Below are 19,090 nucleotides of genomic sequence, written 5' to 3' on the forward strand. Positions count from 1 at the left end.
ACTCAAAAACTAGTAATATTGTGAATAAGTAGGCTGTAGGGGCAGATTCAATCATTTAAAAGAAAAAAACAAAACACAAAACTTTATAGCTAATAATGAATACTTTATGGTTAACACTTCTGCAGAAATGAACAATCCACAAGCTGAGGTTGCTATAGTCTTCTTACATCAAATACACACAACACAATCCACTATAACTTTCCAATAAGCAGCTTATATCCATCACAAAACATCAATACATAAACTTAATTTGGGGGGCTTAGCTTGCTCAGAGTCCAGTGTACATTAGGTTCTTTTAGTGTTGATTGGCTCTTAAAGCTCTGAAAGTAATGATGGGGAAACGTAGCTCCCAAGACTTCATGAGCTTATGTTATCTTTATCATCACTGTCTGTGATTGTAACCGTTTGCAGCTTCTGAAAGGAGAGCCAAGACTTCTGCATTAGTAAACTTCGACTCCGCAGCAATGTCAAGAGCTGTTTTTCCTTCTCCATTAACAGCTTCCGGGTCTGCTCCCCTGCAAAATATACACACACTTTGTGTTATTACCAAAAAGGATATAGCACAAGAAGATGTTATAAAGCGGTTCTTCTTAAGTCACCTCGTGAGAAGCAGTCTTGCTACTACCGCTTTGCCTCTGAGAATAGAACAGTGCAGCGGCGTTTGACCACTTGAATCTTTAGCGTTCACATTTGCACCGTACTGCAGCAAAAGCTCCACCATCCCAATGTCTGCCTTCTCACAAGCACAGTGAAGCAGAGAACAACCTCCTCCAGTTTCCTCAGGAGGAATACTCGAAGAACAACAGCCTGAAGAGGTTCTATCGAGTAACTCGTTTCTTAATCTGAGTAGCACGTCCTCGCGCGTTGGTGGCTTCTCCGGTATTAACATTACTCTTGAAAGCGTTAACGAAGAGGTGGAAGATGATTGGCCATCATACACTGAGTTCACATCCGCTTCACCGTTTACAATAAGCCTGTAAACTGCCTTCTTATCGTTGCCACTCACTGCATCCCACATCTGTTGTGCAACTGATTGTGGGAAGTCACAGTATCTCGATCTCCGAACAAAAAGCTTCTCAGCATACTGAGAAATGATACAACAGAAAGTTTTAATGCACTCCAACATAAGTATTCAAATAAAGGGTAAGAAGCTTAAAGAACCTTAGCTTGTATATACTTCTCCTTGATAGATATCATATCAGCATAGCTTGGTTTCCCAGTGACCATGACCCTTGATTTATCAGACCTGACAATTATTGTGTCTAGGTGATTAAAGGTTCTTATAGCTTTGGATGAGTGAGATGGTAAATATTTTAATTTATAAACATAGTTTTTTACCCTGTTAAGCCTGGCTCAACGTGGAAGGCGCTCCTTGAATGAAGCAACTCCTCCCAGACTGTGTTTGCAAATGTGTTTCCAAGAGCTTGGAACAAAGTTATAACGGAAGGCTCCCATACTTTCACGTCAAGTGTGAGTGATCTAACCTGTATTAACAGCCAAGTTCAGGTTAAGCTCTAACAATCTGAATTGCAAATGAACATCAAAGCTAAGTGTCACTTTCAAGATCCTGATGGACTTCTTCACTCTATATATGGACTAGTTACTATAGAACCAACATATAATTTTTTTTTTCATCAAAAGATCATTCTATTACTGGGCTGCGTAACCAGATCGGAATAGAACAACCAACAAAGGGTTCTATGAAAAGTGCGGTTCTAGCTAAAAAAATCTGCAGTTTCATTCTGTCCCCGAGGAGTATAGCATATCCTGAAATCTCGAAATCAACATATAACTAAGGGTTTTAGTGATTTACCTTAGATATATGCACACCAAGGTTTCTGTGAACACCAGAACATTCTATACAGACAAGAACCCCTAGATTTAAAGAAGCCCAGTCTGGTTCCGGAGCTCCACAATCTGCACATTTGTCATTCCCAGAGACTTTTTTCAGAACGTCAATGGGCTTCTCACCCTTTCTAATGGACCGTTGTGGCTGGAAGTTTCTTGATGGCCTTTCATTGTACCCCAAAAAGCTCCTCTCACATACAAACTCTTCAGTGTTAGGAATGTCATACTCAGAGCTTTCGTATGAGCTGCTTTCACTAGCGGACCGGTGGTGGCCACTTCCCATGGGACTACCAAAGAGACACTGAATTGCAGCGGAAGGGCAATCATCAAAAACTGCATTGGTCAATGCAAAGGGATTATAAAAATAACACTTACCCGTTCAGGGACCTGAGAGCTAAGTAGTGATGCAATAACTCCAGTGATCTTTTCTATCCAATCCATTTGGTCTAGTGCACTCTCAGCCTGCACTGACAAACATAAGTAAACACTGAGTGAAAACTATTCAAAGTTGAAGGTCTAAGGCAGTAACAAAAACTCTGAATCAAACCTGCAATGTGTAGTTTTTTGAAGGTGAAATGATCCTAAAGCAAAACCTCAGATCTGACTGATCAGCGTCGACTTTAATAGTTGAGGTAAGCAAGTTCACTGTATGACGAGCTACAGACTTCTCATCATGAACTCCACCATGATTATTAGACGAGAGCCACCTACTGAGAAGTCCAGACCCAAGCTCTGAGCTGTTTCTCTGTCCAGAAAGCTGGCTGCTAGCACCCTAAACATCAAATCAACTAACTCAGTGTCTGCAAATAATAGTTCAAGAAGATAAATACAAACTTACAGATGGTTTGCTACATTGCTTTCTGTAATAGTACAGCATTCCCCGGCTGTCAAGAACAAAAAACCGTCGTTTCCAGTCTCCTCTCAGGTTTGAAGAACGTTTAGAGAGATAACCTTGACGTATTGTTTGCACCTGAAGAACCAAAGAAGTGTTAATAGCACTCTTTTAAATATGTTCTCATTCATATATGTACAAAAAAATTTATCAACCTTTCCCCTTGCAGCAGATTGCATTACAGCGTCTATCATTTTGTGAGAGCTTCTACCAATGGCTTGTATGCCATCTCCATTTGGGGATCCATTGGAACCGTTTGAACCAAACCTGCTCTCTCGATCAACTTGTCTTTTGAACTCCTGCATCTTTTCGTCGAGTGCTGCTTGTTCATAGTTTGATCTTTCTCTAGACTGTTTTGCATAGGTCAAGACCTGCCAAAAAAAAGAGTTGAGGTATAGTTATAACTCACATGTGAAACATATATAATCTTAGAAGAGAATTATAGAATTAAACTGACCTGATTGATATATGGTTCCATCTGATGAAGTAACTCATAACCCTGAAAGCAGCCACATTCAGATTTTAAACAAACCTTTTTTAAAATTCTGAAGAAGCTAAGAAACTTACCTGTTTAAAGTACCTAAGATGTGCATCCATAGTTCCACTGACTGCTTCTAAAAATTCAAACCTTTTCTTAGCTTCAACATTTGAAAGAGTAGTCACCTGAGCATTAATTAGGGAAACAAAAGATTACTCCACCAGTAGCTTTAATATAGACTTAAAAAATGTATAATAAAAGATCAAACAAGAGAGTATTACAAGGTTGAACCGAGCTTGCTCAAACATAGACCTCGAAGTGTGAAGTTCCTGACAATGTCAATGTTAGTTATGACACAAAGGAATAAAAAAGTACATGGTATGCCAAAAAAAAATTTGGAATGCACCATACCTGTTCTAAAGCAGCAGCAACGTCACTTCTTGTACCTTTCCTCAACGAAAGAAACTTCTCACGGGCCTAAACCACAAAAAAAAGTTATCAGTTAATCTGTCCAGGTAAGCGAAGACCCACCCCACTGTCACGATAAGATATAAATTATCTTCTACAAATTTGATTCCTAGTAAGAGTTGGTGCTTAGAAAAGTAACATGAACAATTACAACCTAGGTTTTAGTCTTTCCAAACCATCGTATTAGTTCAAACCATGTCAACAGAGTGAGAATACGAAAAAAAAACTCTTGAGCAAACGTATACCTGATCATAGGTAAGACTAGCCTTGTCAAAGCGCTTCCGAGCTTCCTGTGGCAAAAATTATCTCTCAGGATTGCATATCCAAATATAACCTTGTCATGTTATCTATCCTTCCTTGAGAAAATGGAATAAGGAAAATCTAGACTAGCCACAATGTATAAGCAGTCCTAAGAAACTTAACCATTAGCTTTCTCATTGATTGGACCTTCTACAGTGCTAAACCAAACCAGAAATAAATAAACTGGCTATTAAACAAAATGCCTCTCGGCACACCTCGGGTCGGTACTACTACCTCAGTGATGCATAGTATTACTCAGAAAGTAAGTATCCAGCCAAGAAGAAAGCAAGCAGGTTGTACCTTAACCTCATGCAAGTCCATATTGGCAAATTGAAGTAATCTGTCATTCAGTATATGTTCCACCTGACAAAGAGAACTCATCAAAACGAATAACTGGAGTGATAAGACTTGATCTAATTTGCATATACAATGTCTTAAGCTAAAGCAGTCTATGTAGAGGCTATTTCTGCTGAATGAAAACAAAACTATCCTAAGCTGATACCACAGAGGTGTTATCAGAGAGAAGGCTGGAGGTGAGGAAACGGAGAGAATGTCAACAGTAACAAACTAGCATACCTGTGAGCGAAGAACCTCCTTATAAGTCCCAATCTCCCTCAACGCAATGGTAAATTTCGTCATTACAGGTCCTGGCACAGCAAGGTAGAGTCTATTATGAGAAGTGAATGCAAAAAGTATGTAGGCAAACAGACAAAACGCTACTGAGAGTTTTCAATAGGCTAAGTGAAGTCAGTCATAGATACCTCCAAAGGCCACACTAATAGGATCATTATGGCCTCCACCAAATGTTTCAAGCGCACTAGCAAAAGCAATGTCTCCATCATACGCCTCTCCTAACCCTTCCCTGAAAAAAAAAATGAAACACAACCTATACGTTACAAGATATATTCTCAAAGAAAACTCTGGATGTACATTTACAATGTGAATAGTTTAGAGCATACGTGTATTTCCGGCAGCCTTTGTAAAACTTGAGACTTCTTTCCCTCAATATTTCTGCACTCTCCTCCATGCTTTGTAACTGTTTCAGACAAAAGGATAAAGCACAAGACTAGAAGGAAAAGTACATAACACAAAGAAAACAGCAAAACACAATCCTATGGTGGACAACGCTGTAATTATACTCAAGTATTTGGAGAATTTGAGATAAACAAGGAACTTCCTTTACACTTAAAGTTGCAATCTTTTTTTACTTGTCCTCTAGAGTGTATATAGAGAAGAACTCTGACTAAATCAGTGAGTATGAGAATTGCTAGCTAAGTGTACACCTTTCTAATCTAGTGTTGGGGGGGGGTATAGGTGTCAGTCGGTGGACACTCAAAATTCCGGATAAATCTTGCCTAATATAACCACCAAACTCTAACCTGAGACGCTAAAGGACTCGAGAGATGAGGACAAAGGTGGAAAGAGACCAACAAGATAAGTAGAAACAAAACCTGTTTGCGGAACATGGGAGAGTCATCAAGCTTGGTGAAATGCATTCTGAGCTAATCTTTACTCCCTCTTCTTCTTCTTGTTCCAAACAAACATCAAAGGCAAGACCTTTATCTCTCACACCGACTCCATAAACGAAGTACAGACAGATAAGTGAAAAAAGAAAAAGAGATCTTCTTTCCCTCTTCCACCTAAGTTTCCAGAAATATCAATAAAAGGACCAAAGCACGATGATCTCTTCCCTAAGTCTCGAGCCTAGCTTGTTTTTTTTCTTACGGAACACTCAGTGAAATCAAGAAAAAACAGTGGAGAAGCGTGTCGGGAGATGAGAAGAGAGACAAAAGAAAAGAAAAGAAAAGAAAAGACTTCACCGTCTTCGTGAAAGTTTTTGTTACCGTAAAGACGGCGAACTATCTAGTTTAGTTACCGCCGGAGATAGATGAAGGTTGGTAAGAGACGGCGTCGTTTCAAGGAGGTTTAAGTTGAAAAGAAAGAGGACTGAGACTGTGCTTTTTTTCTGTAAACAGTGGTCTTCTTCTGAGAAAACAAAGACTGTGGATATACCCCACGCGCTTTGAGTCACGTAATGTAAGATAACTTGGTGCGTGTAGTTAACGCGATGCTTAACGGGGTGGATTAATTTAGAACGGGTGGTGGGACCCGTACCTCTTGTTGCTTCTCCATTACCTTTTGTTCTGGAGAGAGTGGGGGAATAAATGATTAAAATGATTTATTTAAATAATCTATAATATAAAATAAAACTCTTAGGATGGAAAAAAATTGTAAAAGCAAAAAGAAAAGAGGGATAATTTGGAAAAAAAGAACACCAAGATCTTTACCTTTTTTCTCTTATTTTGCAGACTTTACAGATTCAACATCCTACCGTATTGTTTAATCAAATTGTATGATCTCTTCTCCAGCTACCAGAAAAGTCAGAAAAATATTCGGTATTGAATTTCTCCGGACCCAGACAGGACACCTGCTTCTGGGTCCTCGCTAAGAGTCATCCCGGTTCCTTGCTACGAAGTATTCCGGGTCCGGTCCATGGGATCGTCCCCTTCCCCCGGGAAAAAAAAACTTCTGATAAAGAGAACTTTCCATATTTTCGAATATGGAAGAGTTTAACCTACTTCAACCGACTAAGGTCCGCCTTAAAAAAACCATATAAAAGGGACCTAAACCCTAAAGCAAGGAATCAACACTTCAAGACTTAGAAATTAGAGCTAGACGGCTAGAACTATGGTTCATACTCAATACTTTGTAGTTCCGGCGTGTTTACTCAATAAAACATCTCTTCAAATCTATTTCTCTCAAACTCATACGAAATCAATACAAATACTAAGTTTTATCCGTCATTCTGTGGTATTCACAAAGATCCTATACAAAAATCTCCTAACAGTATCTTTACTAGCCAAAATCGCCTTATATCTTCTTGTTCGCAACTGTGGTTTTACAGTGTTGTTCAACTCGGTTGTAAAAGGGTGTACTCCGTAACAATAATCAGATACCATTGTTTATCAGTAGATGAAAGCGTTTAGTTATCTTTAGGTACTTCAGAGTTAGACTAGTCGTGTTGAACGATATCGTTATGACCAACATGTTTAATATTTTGTAAAATGTCGTGATTTATTCTATCTGATTCTTGGTTTTCTTATCAGATTCTCGCATCATTGTATATCTCTCATATGATTTCCGACCTAGTATACTCTAATAAAAAGGACTCATTCGATATCTTTTTTTCCTTTTTAGCTGTCCCCTCTTTCGTCTCCTTTTTGACCTGAGACAGGCCTACTACGGCTCTCGTAAAATCTATTTTTTTATCCTACCTTAAAATATATTATAACCCACACAAATTCTTTCCGAGGATTTTAAAAAGGCCCAAACTAGGAAGTTCCATAATGTCAGGCCCAATTTGTAAAAGTCCATTAGATGAAACAGATGTCTGATCTTTCGGTTTGCTTAGATCTCATCCGTAATTATACCTCCCTTGGAAAATTAATGAGATGGAGGCATGGAGCTACGTACTTACGTAGTACCAAGTTGGTTACACACGGATATGAGATTAAAGCCCATCTAGCATCTTTAGCAGCATATGTAAAGATAGTTTTGATTCCCTTTTTTATTTTCTTCCACCAGTGTAGAGACAACGTAGTACAGTACTACCAAACTGGAAGCAATAATTTGCCTTTGAGACTGGTTGGTAGATTACGCTGAATAGCTATCTTGATAAATGGGGTTTCTTTAAAAAGATTCTGAACACATTCACACTCAAATCCGCCAAAAAAATTTTTTTGCCAAACAACTAGAAAAATAGACATATAATGTTAACATCTTCTAAAGTTTTAGGCGAGGCTGAGAGCATTTGACAGAGAATGAAAGAAAGATGGTTATACCAAATGGTCCTAAATATTTTATAAGAGCAGATGAGGCCTGACTTACAAAATATATTCGAACTCTCTGGCTGTTCAAAGAGATGTTATTGAAGAGTTCATTGACATTGAAAAATAAGGTATCCTCTTCTTACTTTCTTTCGATTCATGTCAACAAGTTTTTTACTCTTCGACTGCTGATAAATCATATCATGGGTACCATTTCATTTCTTCAAAGATTTTATTAAAACTCTTGTTGAGTCTTAAAAGGCTTTTACAAGCTTTCGGTACATATGTGAACATAAATCGTAGCACATTTATCCTTTTGTGAAATATGGTTATAGACAAATCCATGGGAAACTCTCACAAGTTAGATATTTTAGTCATTTTACTCACGTTTTCTTTAGTTTAAGTTTGGTGACTTGGTTCAGGTTATGCATATTAAACTAAAAAAATAGAGACTTATAGTAGAAGATGGAGACGACCTTACCTGACACAAGTCACCATACTAAACTGAAAGTCACTAAGAAATGATCTTTAACTCCCTGTTGCTAATTAAGAAATACCTTTCAACGCTGAAATTTACCTGGAAATTCGTTTTCTTTTTCCAGTGTGTTTCTAGGCAATATCCCTCTACACAAAGTCCACTAATATAAGGTTTTCTTTATTAAATAAATGTAAATTTAAGGTTTTAGTTGGAAGGTCAAAATCGTTTTTGTCGTTAGGAAAATGTAGTATATAAATCCCGAAGTAGTTTTGTTGGGAAGACGTAATTTTAAAAGTTACTAAAATATCTAGCTTTTTAACAAAATTATTATATGTTGATAAATGATCAAATGTTAATTTCTAAATATATTAACTTCAAACTAGTTAATAAATACTCCCTTCTTATACAAAAGATTGATGTTTTAACTTTTGCTTTTATATTTTTCAAAATTGGTGTTTTAACTTTAATTAATGTATCTGCTTTAAAAGTAAAATATAAATTAGAATCTAAAATATGAATGGTATAACTTTTTGAAAAGCAAGCAAAACTTGGAAAAAAAAACTAAAAATCAATAGATAATGTGTATTTATTTTTTGGGGAAATTAGACCTAATATACAAGAAAAAATCACAAATTCACTAACTAACCAAAGTCACCCCCTTTCTCCTTATTTCTCTTCCTATCTCTCCATACATTCTTACTAAAAATCTAATTTCTCATTATTTTTTTGGTTATTTCACAAATAATCCCTTTATTTTTTTCGTTAATATGTTTGCAATTTCTATAAGAACAATTTTTCTAATACATAGAGAGTATACAATTGGTGTTCTATAATTCTTTTGTATATTTTATTGAAATATTTATTAAAAATAAGTATGTCAAAAATATAATTTGAATTGAGAAAAAAAAACGGTCGTATACATTAGAACAAAAAGAGAATAGACTTGGTGGAATAGGAAAACAGATGTTATGTGATTTATAATTATAGAAAATAGAGAGGATAATAAAGTAAGAGAGGAAAAGACAAGAATTGTTTTCCTCTTTTGAGCTAAACACGCATTTGTATTATTAGTTTAAGATGATTTAACCATGTTCGAGTTGCTTAGTTAAAAATTAAAACATAGTACCACTGAACTGGATAAGACTACGAATGGAGCTAACGCGAGAACCACATAATATCAATAACATTACCAAATTGTATCGTACTATGCTACTGTGTTCTTGATTTTTATTTTTAACCTTTGTTTTGGTCTTGTGCATTTACACTAAATTTCCAAAACAAAAAAAAGTCCATTGAATCGAGTGAATCAAATCTGGAAACGAGAGAAGAGTCTGCTGCAGGTAAGTTTAAAAGTCTTGTGTTCAGTTGAAACTGTTCCAGTTTTAATCCTATGTGTTGTTCTTTAAGATTATTTTTTTCACTTTTTTAGTCTTAAAGAACTAATGTATCATCTTTCATTTTCACTAGTGAATATTTACAATTTAACAAAAAAGGTATACTTATCACACAAAAAAAACTATATGGTTTCCCATTAGTTATTACTATACTGAAACTTCGTCTGTAATTTCTAGTCGCCAACACTTTCGTCATGACTCACAAGAGTCGCAACTAAATAGTTTTTTATCGGTTGACAAACAAAAAAGACAAGAATTATATTGAACTCTCCATGTAGAGTCTTTCTGGTCCCTGTCTCTGTCTATGAATATTGTTTTCTTGAGCAAGAGTTTCAACTTAATGTGGAAGAATGTTTCGTGGCAGAAATTTCTTGTTGAATTTCCTTTTAATTTTCCACGTTTTCCTGACTCTATTGATCTTCTTCATATCTTACTCTATTAAAAGGGCGATATGCAGGCTCCTTAAGGGTGCCACGTCGGATCGGAAATTCCACCAATGATAGTGCAGCAAAGAGACATGTCATCTCTTAATAATTTCGTTTGGGCTTCGTGTTTGGTATAATTGATTTTGGGCTTCTGGTTTTAGATTTTTTCGATTATTAGGGCTTCGTCTTTCTTTCTCAATCATTCCTTCTTCCGACTTCGGTGATCTTGCCGTTCTTCTCTTCGACTTCCTCCTCTTCTCTTACTCTTCTCTCTGGATCCGTTTCATCCCATACTCTCTTTACTTCACGCTCTAATCAAACCTTGATTGATTTCATTGAATGGATTCTTTTCATCTTCCTCTCTATCTCTCTATTTATAAATCTTTTCACTTGAGTTATGTGTCGATCAAAATTGAAAATTCTCTCTCAAACAATCGTCGCGATGGAACCCAAAGGACACTCTCCGATCTCAAGCCTCCGCACTACCAACAAAAAGACCGTCGCATCTTCCGCGTCCACTAAGCCAAACGGGAAGTCCGTCGATTCCTCCGCCACTGCGATGAAGCGTAACGGGAAGTCTGCTGTTTCGTCTGCTATTCCGATGAAGTCAAACACTTCTGCCGCCGTCTCCTCCGCGCATGACGATAAAATGATGTTCTTCAGAGATGTGAAACTCGGCCCACAAGAGGTCGACTTGAGGTTCCGTCTGATTCATTACTGGGAGGCTCGAAATCCAAATACGAAAACTCTCATTGGACAGGAAATGCTCCTTATCGATGAAGAGGTTCGTCTTCAACTATTTTGCTACTCTTGATCCTTATTTATAATTGCTCGACATTGTTAGATTTCTATTGATCGTGAATTTGAAATCATCTATAGGGAGCTGTTATTCAAGGTTATGTTCCATCGGGACGGGTTGGGTCATATGAGCTGATATCGGGTTGTGTTTACAAACTGAAGAATTTTTTCGGCTCCAGAAACAAAACTCAGTATCGTGTTTCTGATCATAACGCAACCGTCACCTTCGCTTGGAATTCTGAGCTATCCGTTGTTGATAACCCCCCGGTTTCAATCCCTGAGGATAGGTTCAGGTTTCATAACTACGAGGAGTTCCAGGCTAATTGTGACCACAAAATTGATCTTTATGGTAATCTCTGTTTAACTACTCAAGTGTTTATACTTAAATCTTTAGGTTTTATATATTTACATCTACTGAATATACTACTATGAAATATTTTATCCTAGACTATGTTGGCCACATGAAGCTGGTGAATGGGCAGACTATCACTGATCATATTGTTCTCGACGAAGCCGGCATAGCAGAGAAGCGGCATCTTTGTGTTCATGTTCAGACACACGAGTAAGTCTGTCCAAATAGAGTTAGATTCTGTGTGAGTTATGGTTGACACATGGTTTTAATGTTATGCAGCGGGCCAGTAATGAAGCTCTATCTATGGGACAAAGCGGCATCGGACTTCTGTGAGAAATTCAAATCTTATGGAAGCACTCCAAGCGTTATTTTGGTCACCACAGTCAACCCTAAGCATCTTGGAGGTAACATTTACTTAGTAATGTATAGCTTAGGTGTGGTGATTCGAACTGAAATGTATTTGGACATTTTTATTGTTAAGTGAGCCAGATCTATAGTACGAAATTCTGTTTTAATGCTTTTGTGGCATCGTTAAGTATTTGGTTGGTAATAATCAAATCATGTGGTCTGATCAGGAACCCTTGCTCTGACTTCGATGGCATCATCTCGAGTGTTTATGGATACTGATGTTCAGCCTAGCAGGGATTACCTCGGGTGGTGAGCATTTTTTGTATTTATATTTTACAAGCGACCTCTGTTTGCCATTTCATGCGATTTGACCTTGCCATACTTTTCGCGCTTCCATTTTTCTCAGGTTGGGATCCAACTCGGAAATTGCTAACAAGATTAATGCAGAGGTTGTCACTAAGCCTGAGACAGCTACTCTTGAGGAACTCTTCTCCTACATAAAGCTGCCAACTGCTAAGGTACAAGATTTGTTCTGTTTCCAAATTAGTTGTCGTATGCTTCTGTATTGATATAGTTTTTTCTAATTTCCACTATGGTAGGTTGCTTGGTTTGAATGCACAGCAACTATAGATGATGTTATCCAGGGTTCGGCTTGGTATTATATTTCATGCGATGGGTGTAACAGCAAGGCGTTCAAAGGGCCTACCTCCCTGATTTGTAACAATAAGAAGTGTATGAAGAGTGAAGTCACGGGCGTTGCTCAGTAAGTGATGTCTACACAGTTTCATCTACTTTTTGCCTGCACTAATAAATTATCTTCTCTCATTGCAGATACCTAACCAGGATATCTGTTTATGATAAGAGTGAGCAAGCAGTTTTTGTCATTCTTGGTGATGCTGGCAAAGAGTTGACTGGAAAGCATGCTTCAGAATTAGTTGCCAGATACTTTGAGGTAATTAAGAATCTGTGTATATATAGCCCCATAATATTTGAACTCACATAAATTTTTCTTGAATGTTAGTCTAATGAGAGCGTGGAAGCTGACCATTGCGTGCCGGTACCGCAAGATTTGCTTGATACAATCGGGCAGACACACAGGTTCATAGTGAAAGTCTCCGATCATAACTTGAAAGGGAAGACACGGACCATAACCGTCACCAAGATACTTCCACCAGAAGCTCCACATCCTATAGAACCATTGGTCGAAGACGCTATTCCAGCTACGTCCGATGGTTTCTTGAAGACTGGAAGTGAAGTATCCGGTTCCTCCAGTGGGTTAGTGGATGCCGCTGGTGGTCGGGTTAGAAAAGCGTCTGAGGGTATTGAATCAGACGAAGCCAAGCGTTCCAAGAGTGGCTAATGCAGCTTCAGCTATCTTCATACGCAGTGACTGTTTTTTGCTGCAGTATGAGTTCGGTTTGATGTTTACGTAACGACTTTGCGTTTTTCTATTTCTATCTTCATACTTTCCGTTTTTTGGTCGGTCTTTATGTTTCTTTGAATACATTTTTCGTTAGTTGGATACACTCATCTCTTTAAACAATTTGGTTATCCTCATCTCTTTAAAGAATTTACTTGGCATTATTCCATACTACTACTCATATAATTCAGAGTTTATGATTAGAATTGGTCAACATCTACTTAAGATCAGAACAAGTGCTAACATTTTGACAGTCAGAACAGAACAAACTCCATCAATTAATACTCTTTTATGTAATACTCAATAAATTAATAAAACTCACCGGTCCCAAATTAGGCCGGCTAAATTTATCACGAATTGATAAATAATAAGATAATATTTTTAGAAAATTTTAACCAAATATATGGTCTCATCAAAATTATAAATTAGTGATTTACATATTTACATAATTTATATAAGTAGAACCTGTTATTAAATTATTTGATCTATATTCAAAAATAAAATATCTTTATATTTTATTATCACTTGATACATTTTTTATGGGCTTTACTAATATTATATCTAAGACCGCATTGTATGTTCTATTCAATATATATTATATATCGAATAATATAATATGATTGAGATAAATGTCTAATCTCAAAAAATAACAACCAATAACTATACAGTAAATCAAATATTTTATTTTTTTATAATTAGAGAATGGCCCGTTTTATGTGAAAAGCAATATAAAGTAGTGACAATAATTTCATGTATTTCCTTTGCATTGAGTAAAGCTTGTGGCTAAAGCCTATAATATTACATAAAACGGGCAAGATGGTAAATCAAATAATAATAATCAAGTTCTACTTCGCAGTCAAGGAATCTAACAAGTTCTAATAATCCTTAATACATACGCACTCATGTTCTACTTACAATACAAATTATAATTTAAAAGTATATTTCCTAAAAATCTACAAGTTTTGCAACTAAACATTCCAAATCAATCAGTTTTGCAACCAATCAACCAGCAAATGTTTCATTATCCAATGTGCTACATCTATAGAAATGCGTTTATGAAACTTAACAGCCTAGAACAAGAAAAAACTACATTATAATATTCAATGATATATAGTAAATGATATAAACTTTGTGACTTAATATAGCAATATAAAAAGCTATAGGACCGCATTTCATAATACCCAACCTATTTATTTAAAAATGATATACATATGAGCACAAAAAAATTTAACTTCAGCAAGAACAGAGTATAATTTAAACAAAATCATTATTATAATTTAAACAAAATATGATTATTAATCATTTTACAATATAATTTAAACATAATAATCTTCAGAGTTAAATTGCTCTCATTTTACAAATATTTAATATAAATTATTAATAATAATAAAATATTTCAAATCAAACACAAAATTAAAATAGCCCATATTTCTTAATATAAAAATTACTAATAATAAGAAAAAATTTCAAATGAACACAAAATTGAAATAGCCCATTTTCCGCGCGTAGCGCGGACAAAGACTCTAGTTTAATGTAATGACAGGTGCAAAACGTTGACTGTTGAATAATCAGTACTAAATAACTTGTCTAAATTATTTTAAATAATTAAAAATAATTTTGAAGTTCTAAAAGGGGAAAAATATATCGAACAAAATACACCAATTCAGAATTTGCAGGGGATATTTTCTGCATTTTTGTTATAGCAATTGCAGCCGCTGAAGCAGCTATTAGATTAGCTATAGTCTCGTCAATTTATCGTAACAGAAAATCAACTCGCATCAACCAATCGACCTTATTAAATAAGTAGCATAAATAACAACAAAAGAAAATTCAAAGATATAGAGATTTTATTTTAAAATATCCAGTAACTAAACGTTTTGACACATTGAGGATCAGTTTATACGAAGAGTTTATCAGAATATTTTTAATTTTAAAACATGAATGGTGTAAAAATGAAATCATATTTCAAAAAGTGAATGCATGAAAAACTTATGCACCAAAGATCTACATATTTTTCTATAAACTTGTAGCATTATTAATTTATTGCTCTCACAATCAAATCATATATTTTCCATGATTCAGTTTAGTTTAACAACGTTTTAAGATTCGTATCACTAGCGTTCTCACATACAATTACACAATTATTAAGCTATGCAAAAAAAAACAATTATTTCTTTCCTGATTCCTATTCTATATCATTACATTTCTCATATATTATACGTATATTATTATTCTACGTAGCACGGTTCACACGGTAAGGTCTGAGTCTAGTATTCAATCAAAATATCATCCAAACAATGTCTGCTTTCCAAACCGAATATTTAGTTATTTTATCGCTATATATATGACCAAGTATTCACTCTATATTCTCATCTGAATTAGAGAGAAGCAAGCATGAAGCCAATATCCAACAACAACGAGAGATGGGAGGAGAAGCTGAAAGATTTATCTTTCAACGTGAAGCAAATACAAGACAACCTTTTGGAGGAGATACTCACACCTAACCTAAAAACTGAGTACCTCCAACGTTTTCACATGGATAGGTTTGATAAAGAGCTTTTCAAGAAGAACGTACCCGTCGTGACCTATGAAGATATTAAGCCTTATATTGATCGTGTCGTCAATGGAGAGTCATCAGATGTCATATCAAACCGCCCTATTACCGGTTTCTTGCTAAGGTACATAAAGAACCTCTTTCTATTGATTAGTTCTTCTTTCTTATACAAAAAAAAAAACTAAACTCTTGATTTTGTATTTTTGAAGCTCGGGAACTTCAGGAGGTGCACAAAAGATGATGCCATGGAACCACAAGTACTTGGACAATTTAACATTCGCATACGATCTTCGTATGCACGTTATAACCAAGTAGGTCAATTTATTATTTTATTTTTTTTGGAACAGTAGGTCAATTTATTTATTTTCTTGTTTGGTTGGTGATAACAATTCTCTGTATTGATATTTGGTTATAACAAATCTCCTCTTTGTTATTTTTAGGCATGTGAAAGGTTTGGAGGAAGGAAAAGGGATGATGTTTCTCTTCACTAAACAAGAATCCATTACACCTTCTGGCTTGCCTGCTCGAGTCGCAACTAGCAGCTATTTCAAGAGCGACTATTTCAAGAACCGTCCATCTAACTGGTATTACTCGTACACAAGCCCTGATGAAGTCATATTATGTTCTAACAACACACAAAGTCTATACTGCCATTTGCTATGTGGCTTGGTCCAAAGAGACGAGGTTGTGAGAATGGGTTCCATCTTCGCCTCAGTCATGGTCCGAGCAATCAAGTTTCTTGAAACTTATTGGGAAGAGTTGTGTTCAAACATCAGATCAGGCCATCTCAGCGAGTGGATCACAGACCACGGTTGTCGAAGTTCGGTGTCTTTAGTCCTTGGAGGGCCACGTTTAGACCTAGCAGACACAATTGAAACAATATGCAACAAGAACTCTTGGGAAGGTATAGTCAAAAGACTCTGGCCAAACACCAAGTATATTGAAACCGTTGTTACTGGTTCGATGGGTCAGTACGTTCCAACGTTGAACTATTACTGCAGCGACTTGCCTCTCGTTTCAACAACTTACGGTTCTTCGGAGACCACGTTTGGGATCAATGTAGATCCTCTATGCAAACCTGAAGATGTTTCTTACGCTTTCATGCCTAACATGTCTTACTTTGAGTTCATAACAATGGATGGAGACAAGCGTGATGTGGTTGACCTTCAAGATGTAAAACTTGGGTGCACTTATGAACCAGTAGTCACCAACTTCTCCGGTGAGATTAATAAACATGACAAAATTCCATATATTTTACTTATATGGTTTAACTAAATATTTTGAATTTTTTTTTCCAGGATTGTATAGAATGAGAGTGGGAGATGTTCTTGTGGTGACTGGTTTCTACAACAACGCGCCTCAGTTTAAGTTTGTAAGAAGAGAGAACGTGGTCTTAAGCATCGATAGCGATAAAACCAATGAAGAAGATTTGTTTAAGGCGTTGAGTCAAGCGAAGCTCGTTCTGGAGTCATCTGATCTCATTCTGGTGGACTTCACCAGCTATGCTGACACCTCAACATTTCCGGGTCACTACGTGATTTACTTAGAAATAAAGGAAAAAGAGGGAGAGAACAAGAAGAATAATGTGGAGCTCAGTGAAGAGGTGTTCTCAAAGTGTTGTTCAGTGATGGAGGATTCGCTTGACAATGTTTACAAGAGATGTCGGTTCAAAGACGGTTCGGTCGGGCCACTGGAGATAAGAGTGGTGCGTCAAGGGATGTTCGATTCACTCATGGACTTCTTCATCTCACAAGGTGCTTCCATTGGTCAGTACAAGACTCCTAGATGCATTAAATCAGTAAAGGCCTTGGAATTTATGGAGGAGTGTGTGGTTGCCAGGTTCTTTAGTACTTGAAATTGTTGTTTCTTTGATTATAGGTCCAAGATTTACTTATAAATATGTTTGTTGGGGGATGTATAGAATGGTGTTGCGGTAGTATTGTATTTCTACATGTGCCTATGCTGTGTATTAGTTTGTCTGAATGGGAAGTGTCATAAAAAGTAAAAACAAAACAATATCGAAGGTGGAAATGGCTTTCAAGAGTAACAGGCTTTGTGCACACACAAAAAAAGAGTATCAGGCTTTAATAAAGCCCAATTATCTTTGTAATGAAACCCAAAGCCTTCTTTAACACTTAAAAGTAATCACAACCAAAGAGTAGACTTTAGAGGACAATCCGCTTAGTTTCGTTTTTTTTTTTTTTTAAACGTCTGAACTCAAATAAGAGGAAGTATCAAGAAACATAAGAGATAAGGGAAAAAGACAAAAACCAAAACAAGATAACAACTCAATCCGCTTAGTTTCGTTTCAGTTCAGTATTTTTTTTCGGATTTTTATATGTATTTGACGTTCTAGAGAATCATTAGAAATGTTTTAACCGAAAAAGAAATAAAATTGTTTGTAATTTGATTGGTTTTGGGTTCGGCTTGATGTCGTTACGGTTTGGTCAATATACTTTCTCTTTCGAAACTAAACAATATACATGACAAATACTCTAGTAACATTTCTATTTACTATAGATGCCTACATCTATATTTAATATGTATATTTAAGATAAAGTTTAATGAATTTTAATTTATTATGTTTAGTTTATTTTTGGGTATATGTTAAATTAATTCGACAGCTGAGTTGAAATTTTAAACTTATAGATAAAAGACAAATAGAAGTGTTTTTGTATCGGTTTGGTTTGATTTGTCCTTAGTTATTTTTACTCAGTTTTCTATTTATAAAACATCTTAAATATAATTTACGAATCAGTACGATAACATATGCACTAAATAGATATAAAATTTTAATAAATTTGTTGATCAAGAAAAAGTTTTGTAAAAAAAAATGTTTTGTAGATTTGATTGTATTTTTATTGGATGTGGCTCGGTAGTACTCGAAGGTATTTGGTTCAGCTTTGGTTGTTTCTTTCTTCTATATTTAAAATTTTAAATATTAATTAATAAATATTAATTTGACTTGATTGGATTTGACTATTTGAGTAATATCGAATTGTGTTAATCGTGGAGAAAGAAGAAGCGGATTTTGAGATTTCGACTGGGACGGGTTCCATTATATATAATTTAGTTATTTTACTTCATTTTCTCTACTGGCCATTTTTGGATTCACGAATCACGCCGCTTTTGTTCCTTTTCAAAAAAATAAAACTGCCTTTGTTTCTCTTTTACTTTGCGTCATCAACCTCGGATATGTTCTCTTTAACTTCACAAGGAAAACTACAAATATGCACATAGTAAGATCGAAATAGAATTCGAATTTCAGGTGGTTTTTGTTCATAACATTTGACTTATTGTGATATGGCTGAGCGATAATATCGTGATATCATTACAAAAATCAGTGATTTTAATGATGCTACATTTATGAAGAAATCATATACTACTAGCTGTTTTGCCCGCACTTGCGGGCTTAATAATTTTATAAAATTTTGTAAAGAAATATATTATCAATTCAAAAAAAAAATTGAATAAGTTATTTTCATGCTTTTTAAATATTTAATAATTA

At 35.7% G+C, this 19,090-nt stretch overlaps 2 protein-coding genes across 5 annotated transcripts; one reads left to right on the forward strand and one right to left on the reverse strand.

Moving 5' to 3' along the window:
* Positions 1-67: 67 nt before the first annotated feature.
* Positions 68-6,132, reverse strand: LOC106454828 (ADP-ribosylation factor GTPase-activating protein AGD3-like). Its single transcript, XM_013896923.3, has 19 exons — positions 5,438-6,132; positions 4,946-5,022; positions 4,748-4,848; positions 4,563-4,633; positions 4,287-4,349; positions 3,932-3,976; positions 3,630-3,695; positions 3,500-3,547; positions 3,308-3,403; positions 3,198-3,239; positions 2,896-3,111; positions 2,687-2,818; positions 2,396-2,620; positions 2,224-2,310; positions 1,814-2,149; positions 1,339-1,484; positions 1,162-1,246; positions 600-1,084; positions 68-515 (listed from the first exon to the last, which is right to left on the reverse strand). The coding sequence occupies exons 1-19, from the start codon at positions 5,480-5,482 to the stop codon at positions 383-385; spliced, it is 2,499 nt and encodes an 832-aa protein (XP_013752377.1). The 5' UTR covers positions 5,483-6,132; the 3' UTR covers positions 68-382.
* A 1,494-nt stretch (positions 6,133-7,626) lies between these two features.
* Positions 7,627-17,629, forward strand: LOC106454850 (4-substituted benzoates-glutamate ligase GH3.12). 4 transcript variants are annotated; one of them, XM_022698613.2, is made up of 9 exons: positions 7,627-7,944; positions 9,580-9,631; positions 11,356-11,470; positions 11,540-11,664; positions 11,836-11,917; positions 12,015-12,126; positions 12,208-12,371; positions 12,440-12,560; positions 12,630-13,300. In XM_022698613.2, exons 1-9 carry the CDS (start codon positions 7,909-7,911, stop codon positions 12,966-12,968), a joined length of 1,146 nt encoding a protein of 381 aa, XP_022554334.1. In that variant the 5' UTR covers positions 7,627-7,908; the 3' UTR covers positions 12,969-13,300. The 4 variants fall into 4 exon arrangements, with proteins under 4 accessions (XP_022554334.1, XP_022554335.1, XP_013752387.1 ...); XM_013896943.3 differs by lacking the exons at positions 7,627-7,944; positions 9,580-9,631 and adding exons at positions 9,638-10,894; positions 10,990-11,257; XM_022698614.2 differs by lacking the exon at positions 9,580-9,631 and having other exon boundaries at positions 7,637-7,944.
* Positions 17,630-19,090: the final 1,461 nt, after the last annotated feature.

Source organism: Brassica napus, chromosome C3 (assembly GCF_020379485.1).
Source record: "Brassica napus cultivar Da-Ae chromosome C3, Da-Ae, whole genome shotgun sequence".
In the NCBI taxonomy this organism is placed as follows: domain Eukaryota; kingdom Viridiplantae; phylum Streptophyta; class Magnoliopsida; order Brassicales; family Brassicaceae; genus Brassica; species Brassica napus.

Coding starts and splice junctions, on each gene's coding strand:
- LOC106454828 (XM_013896923.3), bottom strand. CDS start 5,482: ATGCATTTCACCAAGCTTGATGACTCTCCCATGTTCCGCAAACAG. Junction 3,548..3,629: donor TTGCTGCTGCTTTAGAACAG/GTATGGTGCATT, acceptor TGACATTGTCAG/GAACTTCACACTTCGAGGTC. Junction 3,240..3,307: donor ATCTTAGGTACTTTAAACAG/GTAAGTTTCTTA, acceptor GGCTGCTTTCAG/GGTTATGAGTTACTTCATCA.
- LOC106454850 (XM_013896933.3), top strand. CDS start 7,909: ATGTTATTGAAGAGTTCATTGACATTGAAAAATAAG. Junction 15,707..15,791: donor ATTACCGGTTTCTTGCTAAG/GTACATAAAGAA, acceptor GTATTTTTGAAG/CTCGGGAACTTCAGGAGGTG. Junction 16,802..16,880: donor AGTAGTCACCAACTTCTCCG/GTGAGATTAATA, acceptor TTTTTTTTCCAG/GATTGTATAGAATGAGAGTG.